The sequence below is a fragment of the Spermophilus citellus genome (assembly GCF_964194105.1).
Source record: "Spermophilus citellus genome assembly, chromosome: 10".
In the NCBI taxonomy this organism is placed as follows: Eukaryota; Metazoa; Chordata; class Mammalia; order Rodentia; family Sciuridae; genus Spermophilus; species Spermophilus citellus.
Window position 1 is genome coordinate 77770678 of NC_138197.1, and position 11642 is coordinate 77782319.

The following is an 11642-nucleotide window of genomic DNA, read 5'->3' on the forward strand; positions in this document are numbered from 1 at the left end:
AATGTAGCTGGAGAAAAGGAAAAGAATACATCACATCACTCATACGTAAAAATTCTTTATTATTGGGGAGTAGAGAGAGACATTATATTTTTAATGTAGGATGCTACAGAAACAATATTCAATCTACAGAATCTACAATCAATGACCATTGGGACTGGTGTAGTTTCTTTACAGTTTCCACATCAGGCTGGGGTAGAAGAGTTGGGGAGGGTGTCAAAGCACAAGAAAGTTACAAGGATGGGGAAGAGAAAGGAAAACAGGAGAACGTGCACCTGGCATCATGATAGGGGACAGTGTCTTCATGATGCAGCCCAGGGGTCCAAAAGTGGAGTGCTAAGGACAAAAAAAAACAAAAACAAAAATCACATCTACGTCCTGTGAAACTCCCACTGACCACCTGCTAGGGAAGCAGGGGACAGGGAAGGGGCATTTGTAAAGGAGAAGAGACGGGAAGACTTACACCTCAGTTTCACTGCAACCTTTGGACAGAAAGACTGGACCTCTTAATATCAGGTGCCTGCCCCTTCCCTGCTGCCTATCCAAGGTACCAGGTGCTAGTGCTCCCCCTGCCTTATTTAGTCCTTCCTTTTCCCAGAAACATCCCAGAGAAAGGATGGGCACACAGATCACTTCCTTTTCCAGCAGTTTCATGTGAATGAAGAAGATGATACAATGATCTGTGTTGATCCATCTCATCTAATCTCCTCTAAACACCAGCCTTCAGGGACCTTCCGTCCTATTCTGCCTGGCACCTAACAGGTTGAGAATGCTTCATCAGTGCTGAGATTATGAAGGCTGCAATTATGGGCCTGGTCCCTCTGAAAGAGCCTGGATTCACCAGCAAACATTAAAAGTAGATTTCCACAATGCACTTGTTTTTGCCATTTGTATAAAATACTATGGCAAAAATTGCACTGTAATTATCTTTATGGCCGGTGCATAACGCTGGAGGAGAGTATGTCATCCAGATATAGCTGCCCATATAATTATCTGGCCGACGGCAGGACTGAAATAACCATCTAATGAGAGCAAAATGATACGGTAAGCACCATGTAATCAGCGAGTTACAGTTATTACAGCTCTTTGTGCCCTCTCACCCAATAGTAAATGGGGGGCCAGACCCAGTCTCTGGTCCAGGGAGTCATGCACAGGCAGTATCATCACCAGCCAGCCCCTTGGGTCTCTGGCTGGCCACCTTGAGACCAGCAAGTGTGCGTTCTAGGGGCACAGAGAGAGAGGCAGGGGGCTCCCTGTGATTACTGGGGCTCATGCATCCTTCTCCTCTCCTCTTCTCACCGTCTTTTTATGGAAGTTAGTGAAAAGAAAGCCATTAGTTGTGCGCTATTGCTGGGGTATGGGGAGATGGTGTCAAGGCATTAGGTTCTGAGATTTGACTAGACAGTTTCCCTGGGGGCTTACACTCACAGACAAGTGAGGAATCTGCCAGCCAACTCAGGCCTGAGGTCCATCCCAGACAGCTCTCGCAGGCAGTTCAGAGCCAGCCATGAGAAACACTACGACATCCTCCCACCTCCCAGGTCCAAAGAGCCATGATACAGCTAACACAGCATTGGGCACCAGGCACCAGGCACTGTTCTAAACATCCTCTCTTTACTCCATCCCCAAGACCACAACACTGGGAGGTACCACCATTGCCCTCATTTTTCAGATGAGTAAGCTGAGGCACAGATGATTAGGTAACTTGGCCACGGAGTCACAGTTAGAAAATGGCAGATCCAGGATTCAAAGTTAGGTCATGTTCTAATCCCTACATGGCACATAGAGGCTAAGATGTGGTTTCCAGCTACTCCTGTTAGACTTTAGAGTCCCTTGCATCTCTTCCTAAATCATCCTGTGTCTGACTAGCTCTATGCCTATTTCCTGAGTCTTTGAACCAAAAGATTCAGCCTGCCCAGGAGGCAAATGCTTCAAATGTGAATTGGACACCATATCTATAGTAATCAGATGATGACCTCTCCATCATAAGAAAACAGGGTCCAAACAACAGAAACTGCCTGTTAGGCTTCTTTTAGGGCAAATTAATGAGCATTAATATCTTTAGCATCCAAGGAAATGTACAACTGGCAACCCCTCCCCCAACACACATAATCACACCAGTCCCCTCTCCACTCTCCACCAACGGTCCTTACTTTATTCTGCACTGGGGGGATACTTGAGGGTGCCAAAGCTGGGGATGTTCTCTGGATTCACATCAGTAGGATTATCTGGATGAAGTAAACAGTATAATTAGAATAATTAGAAAAGATTTTTCTTTTTTCTTTCTTTTTTCCCTCCAGTACTAGGGACTGAACCCAGGGTTTCATGCAGGACAGGAGGGATTTTTCTGAATATGTCCTTTACCCTGACCCAACACCCTAGCTAGAAAAGAGAGTGTTGGAAGAGAGTTGGGAGAGTGGGGAGGCAACAGAGCCTCATTCCTAGCAGTAGCAGGACTATCTTAGAAAAGGCCTCCACTCACTGCAACCAAAAAAAAAAAAAATCTTACTTTTCCTCTGGTGACAAATAGGCACTTAATTTCTGTCATGTCCTTACCAGTTCTCCAAATTCTTCTACTATACCTCCACACACTCTTACCTGGCTGGCTGTTTCTCTTGCCCATAAGTCCAACAAAGAAATCATGCATGTCACCTGCAGAAAAAAGCCAAAATTGTCAACAGAAGGAGTGATGCTTTCCCCATACATGTGTCAGGACTTCTGAGGTTGGGTTTCTAGTCTGTTTCTTTATACTGACCCTTCACAGCTAACCGACATATCCTTTATGACCACCTTTCCCTCCTCCACATTTCAAGGACTCTCTGTCCCAGCAGGTGCCTGTTTAGCATCTTCATAGGCCCCAAGAGATCCTTTGGTTCCTAATGTCCAGCCAGTGAAGCAGGACACCAACCCACCCCACCCCACCCCCTGGGCCCTGGCCTTCACACCTGCTGAGGAAGTATGTATGAGTGGGAGAGACAACTCCTAAAACTGTCCTCCTAGCTCCCTAGTTGTCTTTCCCAGTCATACAAAGCTGGCTCATCAGTTGTAGCTGACGTAGTGTCTGCACCAGCTGAGATGGGGCTGGCCAAAATGGCCCCTTAGGCCCCTGCCCATGGAGCTCTGAGTAAGTGACCAGGGAAGCAGAGCCTCCTTGTGTCTCCCTCCCAGCAGCAGCAAGATTATCTTAGAGTCCATGTCATAGGTATTTGGAGGACGAAGAGGCTACTCACGTTTTTGGGGAAGTGATGATTCCTTAGGATCTGAGAAACCAAGAAAATGTGCATAAATGGGGAGCAGACCAAGAAAGAAATGATGAAGGGGGATTGGCAAAACAACCCTTACAGATTCACTAAGCTATGCTCTGTCTCCCACCCTCTCAACCCACCTAAATGGGTCTCCCAGGCCTATCTCATCTTCAGAGTAATTCCTCTCACACCCTCTCCCCCAGGGCTGCTTCCTACCCACGCTAGCCTTGCTCAGCACTTTGAGCAATCCTTCCAGGGAGACAGGGCGGCTGTCAAAGAGTCTCCGCAGCAACGATGGGGGCAGCTGGTAAAGATCCGAGTCCTTTAGGGAAGAGAAAAGGAGGGCTGAAGGAGAAGGCTCATACCCTGTCCACACACTCTTCCCATACAAAGCAGCCTGAAACCATTACAGCTGAATTCCAATACATCTTTCATTCAGGATTTCCTCTGGTTTACACTGGAAGAGAAGCAGATGCTCAGAGTATAATGTATGGACCAACAGCAGCACCAGCACAGAGGGGAGTTTGTTAGAAAGGCAGAATCTCCATCTTTTGCCAGACCTGCTGAAGCAGAACCTGCATTTGAACCTGACTGATCCCTAGGTGATTCATATCTACCGTGAGGTTTGAGAAACCCTAATGAAGCATCCCTGTAGGCTGGTCAGCTGTCCTGTTTGCCTAGGACTAAGGACTTCCAGATATGAAGGACATTCTCTGCTCAAAATGGGTCAGTTGATCACACTAACTCCCAAGCTCGAGGACTGTCCTCTGGGGCCCCATTCCAATCCTGCAATCTCTCAGTGACAAAGGCTATAGGTTCTTTTCTCCCTGGCATATCAGGAACCAGTGTGCCCAGGGATGTGTTTGTTCTACTAAGAGAGAGCCATGAATGCCCCCATTCCCAAGAAAGCACCATCAGACAAAGCAGGTGTCCTCTGGTCTATACTCCATGAATGAGTCACAGACAAGACTCAGTCCTGAGGTGGAGTGGCAATAGATAGCCAGGGCACACCAGCTAACCTGATATCCCCCCATTCTGGGCTATGTCCATGGACGTTCCCCTCTCTGCTTCTTTATGGGAGGGAATTCTCTCATACTCCCCTTCTCCATGGCTTTTTGCCTCTGGTTTTTGCTCCCTCTCTCCTTTCTGTCCTGGATCTGTAATTTCAGGAAGGCCACATGCTCGGAATGATATCCCTTCCTCTTCCTCACAAATAGAACCCAGATTCTGGAACTGCTGCCCAGCAGGGGCTCTTATGATTTTTTTCTAGCAACTTGGGCACAGCAGGGTAGTGGGTACATGCCATACACCCAGTTAATTGCAGTTGCAAAGACAATGATTGTGTTTGGAGATTTTCACCTTCAAACTCAGCAGAACCTCTCTCCAGAGCCCAGGCATCCTTAGGCTGCTATGCACACACAGCAGTGCATTTACCCAAGTACATACCAACCTAGTTGCCTGGGCACTCTAAGGGCACACATATATTCTACCCTCTTCCTGCCTCAATTTCCCCATCTTCACAACCTGTGGGGAGAAGGGGCTAGAGGGCATTCGTCTTTCATTTGCCAGGAAGAGCAGAAGGGACATCTTATTACCCAAAATCCAGCAGCAGGTTTGTCTCTTAATAACCCAGACACTCTGACTACCCCAGATGGGAACTTTGGGGCACCAAACACAGGGTCCAGCCCATATCTGGCACTCCTGGGTGATTCTGAATGGGTTCAGGGCTTTTGGATCTGGCGCAGCTGCTGCCACCTGCAAGGCTGCCCTGCAATCTCTTTTTGTCTCTCTTCTTGGCCCAGCAGACACTTTCCCCAAATTGTTCAAATACTCTGCTGCCCAGCTCTTGTAATGAGATGTTAAACAGATTGGAGCTGGAGAGGCGGTTAGACTTTGCACACTGAATTTGTAATAAACTCCACCCATAATCATCTTAAAAGCATTTGTACCAGTGTAATTGCTGTCATTTCAAAACCTTCTAAAGACTTCTTCCCTGCACTCTCCCTGCACTGTAACCCTGGCAGTTCCTTTTTTTTTTTTTCTTAGAGTAACTTTGGAAATCAGGGCTCATTCTGACATTTGGGGTTTTATTTTGTTCTGTTTGTTTTTGTTTTGTTATCCCATTTAAGCAGAGGCTAGAGGCAGCAAAGGTAGAGGAGGGCAGGAGACGGATTGAGATTTTACAAGTACCCAAGATTACAAGAGGTGGATAAGTGGAGGAAAAGACAATTTATTTTCATTTTAAAAATAAGATAATACACATAACTGATAGGTGAAATAGTATGCAAATGATCATTTGTGAGAGACATTCTGCATTTCCTACTATCCAGGGAGTAAATGAGATCTTCCCTTGCCAAGAATAGAATCTGAGCCAGACCCTACAGAACCTTAGACCACCTTAGCTCACCTCTCACAGGACTATCAAATCACCAAGCCTCCTGACAATCAACCAACATATTTGTTGGACACATTTTATGCACAAAGACATGCAGAGACAAAGATACTTAAAGACCTGAGACAATGGGAACGTGAGAGGATCAGAGAGGTAGAAACCCAAAAGAAGACAAAACACCCTAGGACAGAGAACCCACGTAACTCCCAACCCTGCCCTCCTCCCTTCTTCCTACTCCAGGCAGGCAGAACCCCAGGTGTCCATGATGTTCCCAGGACTCTTCCACGGCTGCCTTACCTTGCTGTGGCTCCCGCCAGGCACCACCTGTTCCTGTGGCTCTTCACAGACAGCCCCAAAGGTCTGAGCCAGACCAAGGGCCAGGATGACTGCGAACAGCAGGGCACTCCTCATGGTGATTTAGAGGGCAAAGAGAGGCCCTGGGCAAGGCAGGAAGGGGAAGAAGATACAGCTCCATGAAAACACAAGAGGCATTTGTGACCAGCAGCTGGGCTCAACCTGCTTTCCCAGCCGCCAGTTCTCCCATCCTAGTCGTAGTCAGAAAAGAATAAAACACATCTCTGAGCCAGGGGTTCATCCTTTGGGCTCAGTTTTCCTGCTCCCTCATTAGACATCACCCCAGAATGTGCCCTTGGCAATGAGCAGTGGTAAATGCTGCCGGCCTCTAGCTCCCAACAAAGATAATGATTTATACGACATAAACTAGTCTGTTTCCTTAATCAGTTTAAAAAGAGGTCCTGAAGGCTATTTTTCAGGACTAGATAACCCCAAGACTTATGCAAAAACTTTCTGCTGTGGAATAATCAGTCTGTTAAAGCTCCAAATATTAGCAGCTTGCTACCCTACGGACACTTTCTGCTCACTACTCTGCTCACCTATCAGAATGCTATCTCCTTTATTCCCTCCTGACTCTGGCCCCTGACCCTTGGTGCCAGCTTCAGACTATCCAACACTCTTCCCCTTGTGCCTACCTGTGGGGCAGCTCTGAGCCTGGTGCTGGGGGGGACTGGCAGATCAGGGAGTTGATCAGTGGAGACTCCCCACTCCCCACAAGCTGGTGCTGCCGGTGCTGCTGATGCTGAGGCAAAGAGAGAAATGGTGGCAGGATCTGGAAGGTTGCAGGAACTCAGTCCCAGCTCCCCGATTAAGGCTCTGGGAGGGTCTGGGGGAGCCAAGGGGAGGGGCTGAGAGTCACCAATCCCAGGGTGGCTGGAGGGGAGGGGGGAAGATAGTGGGGGTGGGAGGACGCAGACTGCAGCCACATACACACACACACACACACACACACACACACACACACACACACACGCACGCACACACACCAGATCTGGCAGTAAGCTGGAGCTGTCCAGCAGCCCACTTTCCAATGGCACAGAAGGTGGGCATTCTAAGGAATGTTGTTGTGTATGATTTGTCATAAAATCACCATACCAGGTCTAGCTCAATAGGTGTGGACCCTGGACCCCTTTTCTCCATGTTCACCCCCTAGCTCCTTGCCCTTTAAGCCTTCAAGCTTGACAGCCAGGCTGGAACAGCACAGCAAGTGCCTCTCTGTCCCTGTCACATCAGGATCACCAGGTGCAGGCCCCCTACCTGAGGATTGGGGGTGAGTCTGGCATCCCCTCCCATCTGCATTCTCTCTGTCCTCCTCCGAGGGGGCACTGCCCCATCACATTAGTCCTCACCCCAGTGAGTACCAATGCTTCTCTCCTGTTGCTGAGTGCAGAGAGCCCTGTCTGCCTGCCTCCCCTCTCCTTCCTGACCCGGAAATAGTCAGACTTAGCTACATCTCTTACAGTTCTACCTTCTATCCCCCAGGGAGGAGGTATGAACACTCCACTGAATGGTCCGCCATCCCTCTCCCACTCCACTGTGCTCCAGCATTGATCTCATTGCTTCCCTTTTCCTTCAAAGTTACATTTTTCCCTGCCCTAATCTGCCTCCCTGCCGCTTGAGCATCTTCTCCTCTGACCTTTCAACCCTCTGTTCACACCCCACACCCATGAAGGGATTTATCTGCCTATTGCCACCCAAGGGAGAAAGTCCCAGAGGAGAGGCAGAGTCAGGTCAGGAACAGAGTCCAGACTCGGAGCAAGAAGTTGTTTCCCAAGAGATGGGGGAGATCTGTAGTGAAAGCCAGCTTCCAAGCAAGGTGTTAACCTTAGTATTCTCCCTGGCACAGGGTTTCAGCATTCACAAAGTACTCTGGCATGGAGCAATCATTTGGTTTTCAGCAACTCCATCATGGAAGTAGGTAAGAAAGATGTCTATTTTTTCAGATGAAGAAACTGAGGCTCAAGAGGTTCGGTCATTCACTCCCATACACACAGCTACCAGTTGGTACAGAACAACCACGAATTCAGGTCCTTCTCACTTCATCTCTTCCACTCTTTTTACTGCATTGTCATGAACATTGACCTGTGAGAGAACACTTGGCACTCCCAAAGGGGCAGATGGCCCACCTCTCTGAGACTTTGAAATATGGGACCATTTACTTTTCTACATCTTGGGATGAGAACAGTATCTCTATCTCACATTTACCTCAAAGACTCCTTTTAACAAGGTCTTCCCTAATCATCCTATTTAAATAATTACCACCCCAATACTCCCTACATCTCCCTCCTGTTTTTATTTCTACATGCACATTCATTACATCCATTATGCTAATTACTTATTATTGTCTCTTTACCACACACTACTTTCACTAGAATATAAGCATCACAAGGTAAAGAAGTTTTGTCTGTTTTTTTTTTAATATTCTTTTTTTAGTTGTAGTTGGACACAATACATTTATTTATTTATTAATATTATTTATTTATTTATTATTATTTATTTTTATGTAGTACTGAGGATTGATCCCAGCACCTTGCACGTGCTAGGCAAGTGTTCTTCCGCTGAGCCATAACCCCAGCCCACTTTTGTCTGTTTTGTTTGCTATTATATCCTATAGTATTTGGCATACAATAGGTGCTCGATAAAATGAAAAGGGAAGCCAGAGTCAACTCAGCCCAAATCATGGATCTTTCATGGAGTCTCTCAAGTGTTGATGGGATCCTGAAATCCTTACTCACCACTCTACCCACTCTAGGATTTGGGCTTTATTGACAAAAGTTACCCTGGCTGCAATATGGCCTCATGTTCACCCTGATTGAGGGCAGCAGCTGGGTACCAAGTTCTCTTTATTATGTGAGAGGCTAATGGGGCCTGATTGAAAGCTTCTCATTACCCAGCTAATTGCAGGGGTGTGTGGGCAAAGAACATGGGCCAGAACCCAGGGCTGGAAGCATTTAGTGGGATGAAGAACAGAAGTGGGTGGCAGTTTACATACAAATGGCATGACTGGTTTATTCTTTTGAGAAGCCCAGGTGCTCTTCCTAATTGACCCGTCATCTCTCTGCCTCCTCTCCCATCAGTCTGGAGTTAGAAGCCCAACCTAGGCAGGTGGAGGGAGCTGGGTGTGCAGAAGGAGGTGTTGGACCAATAGCCTCCTGGGCCCTATCTTTGTATCGACCCCTCCCCAACTATCCCATGTGTCCCTGCCCCCAAGCCCTGGCACCAGGGAAGCAGGGCTTCAGCAAAGGTCCACCATGAATAATGTCCTTTGATGATGCGGCATCTCACAGAGGATAGTGAGAGCCAAGGCTGTGGGGAGCAAAGGGATGGCAGGGAAAGCTGATTACCCTTGATCTCTGGGATTAGCTAAGACTTGAAAGAGCTGATGTTAACCTAAGTTAGAAAGGTGATGAAGGAGGGAGGCATTGGAGAACTGTAGCAGGCAGGTTCGTTTTGCCCATGAATCATATGCAAATGACATGTAAATTGCCTATTGCAGCTATAGAGCATCTAGGTATTTTTTCTTTGAATATCTACTCGCTATGTGAGCCACATCTCAGATGCTGTCACCAGCCTAGAGTAGATGGTACTTGGAGTCCAGGCTCCCTAGCAGCAGATCCCACCTCACCCCACAACAGATCCCCCTCATTATTGAGGGCAAGGCAAGGAAAAGGTGTGTACAGATGTGCTGAGACAGGTTTGTCAGTCTTTCTCTAGGGATTAGAGGTGGAGGTAGACCTTGTGCACACATGAAGACCTGCACCTGTCCACCACCACATGCTCCACTTGTGGACTTCCTCTACATCCTGGAGAGGTGCTGGGTGTGAGGGTAGGGCTAGGGCCATATGAGACACTGGTTGGAGATACCAGGGAAGAATGGAAAATCAGCAGCATCTGTGACCTTCCATGCCTGCAGCCAGGAGACAGCTGGAGACAACCCACAGAGCAGGTTGATCAGGAAGATCCCCTTAGGGCCTCTTAGAGCCTGTGAAGAAAATTAGCAGAGCCAGAGAAAGAAAATCAGGACTGTGCCAGAGCTGGTTTAAGCTGTGATATGTTAGAATGGCTCCTCATGGTGGTCAGGGGAACCCAGAATGGCTGTGCCTCTCAGAAGATGGAACAGTTTAGATTTTGAGAATGCTGAGCAGATAGTGGGGAGGGTTGGGAGAGAAGGCTGATGCAGAACCCTTGCTTCTTCATGATGAGAAAGCCAATTCCAAACCCTGTAACACAGGTGGGGAAAACTGAGACCTGTAGTTTTCAGATTCCCGGGCTTCAGAAGCAAAGAAAAGCAACACCAGGAAAGAGAAAAATGGAGAGAAGGAAGAATAAAGGAGAAGAGGAGCCCCATCCATCCTTGAACCATCATCTACCCACATGACTGACACAGGTAGGCCAGAGATCTATTCCTCCCCCTACACCCACCCCCTCCTTCCCTGGTCAGAGAGCTGACAGTTCCCTCAGCCCTGGGAAAAGAAAAGCAGGATAGGGAGCAGCAGCTGCATTTTCTCCTGAAATTGCTTCTGAAAATGACCAGACACTTCACTGGGAAAGTGACGACAATTTGGGCCCTGGGAGCAGGAGATGAGGCAGAGAGCGGGGGCGATCAAGATCAGGTCATCACCCCCCACACCTCCCACCCCCTGCTCAGCCAGACAGGATCTTTTCAGCCTGATTCTGAGAAGTCAAGGATGGGGGAGTCATCGGGTAGAGGAAGGCTGGCCAGAGCTGGAGCTGCCCCTCATCTAGATATAGCCCCCACAATCTGGGCCCAGCCCCTCACCCACCTGGGAAGAACTGACACCCTGGGTCCCATCTCAGCTCAGAGCAGGATGTGCAGAAGCATGGGGCTCCAGCTCAGAAAGCAAGATTAATCTGCAGGCAGGAAGAGAAGTTAATCAGGTCTCCCCGACAGCATGATTACCTGGAGCCGTGAGCTGCCTGCTGATGGGAGCCAGGTGAGGCAGACCCCAGCCTCAAGGCACAGCAAGCTCAGAGCTTAGCGGAGGAGGCAAGGAAGAGATAGGGAAGGTGGAGGTTATGGAAGGAGGAAGAGACTTCCAGAGACAGTAATAAAGGCAGCGCTTTTTAAGCTCTTATAGAAGGCAAACCTAAATTTCACTGTGAGTATATGGGCAGCATGTTTCCCAATGGTAAAGAACAGAAAGTAAGAGGTCGGAAAAGACAGAATCTATGAGGAAACAGATGTTAAGGGGAGTGGGAAAATATATAAAGCATTCTATTAAATATGATTATATATTGATATTAGAGTCCACATGAACAGGGACAATGAGATAGTATGAGAAAGTTGGGGACTAAGAAAAAGATAATGACAATGATACAGTAGAAATAAAGAGGAAAGGAGTTAAATCATAGGGGTAGGGGAAACTCCTCTTGTCAAGTGCCACCAGCTGCAGGCCCCAGCTGTGGAACAGTTATTAGCAAGATAACTGTTGGTGGCAGCTTGGCATTCTAGATGTGCGGAAAGGCAGTGGGTACAAGGCAGGCAGGTGTGATGAGTCCAGTGCTGGGCCTGGGGGTGGAGGGGTGATGGGAGCTCCTGGGTGCAGGGGACCCTGAATTACCCAGCTCACCTCAACTTACATGAGCCTTCCAGCCCTGGGCCTCTTGTCAGGCTAAGTCTTCAAAGCAATCCC

General features: G+C 48.1%; 1 protein-coding gene across 1 annotated transcript; it reads right to left on the reverse strand.

The window, feature by feature from the left end:
* Positions 1 to 224: 224 nt before the first annotated feature.
* On the reverse strand, positions 225 to 6045 carry TAC3 (tachykinin precursor 3; the record flags this gene model as incomplete). The annotated part of the gene is made up of 6 exons (XM_081311919.1): positions 225 to 333; positions 2151 to 2225; positions 2596 to 2649; positions 3228 to 3257; positions 3459 to 3564; positions 5932 to 6045. The coding sequence occupies 5 exons, from the start codon at positions 6043 to 6045 to the stop codon at positions 2152 to 2154; spliced, it is 378 nt and encodes a 125-aa protein (XP_081168045.1). The 3' UTR covers positions 225 to 333; position 2151.
* Positions 6046 to 11642: the final 5597 nt, after the last annotated feature.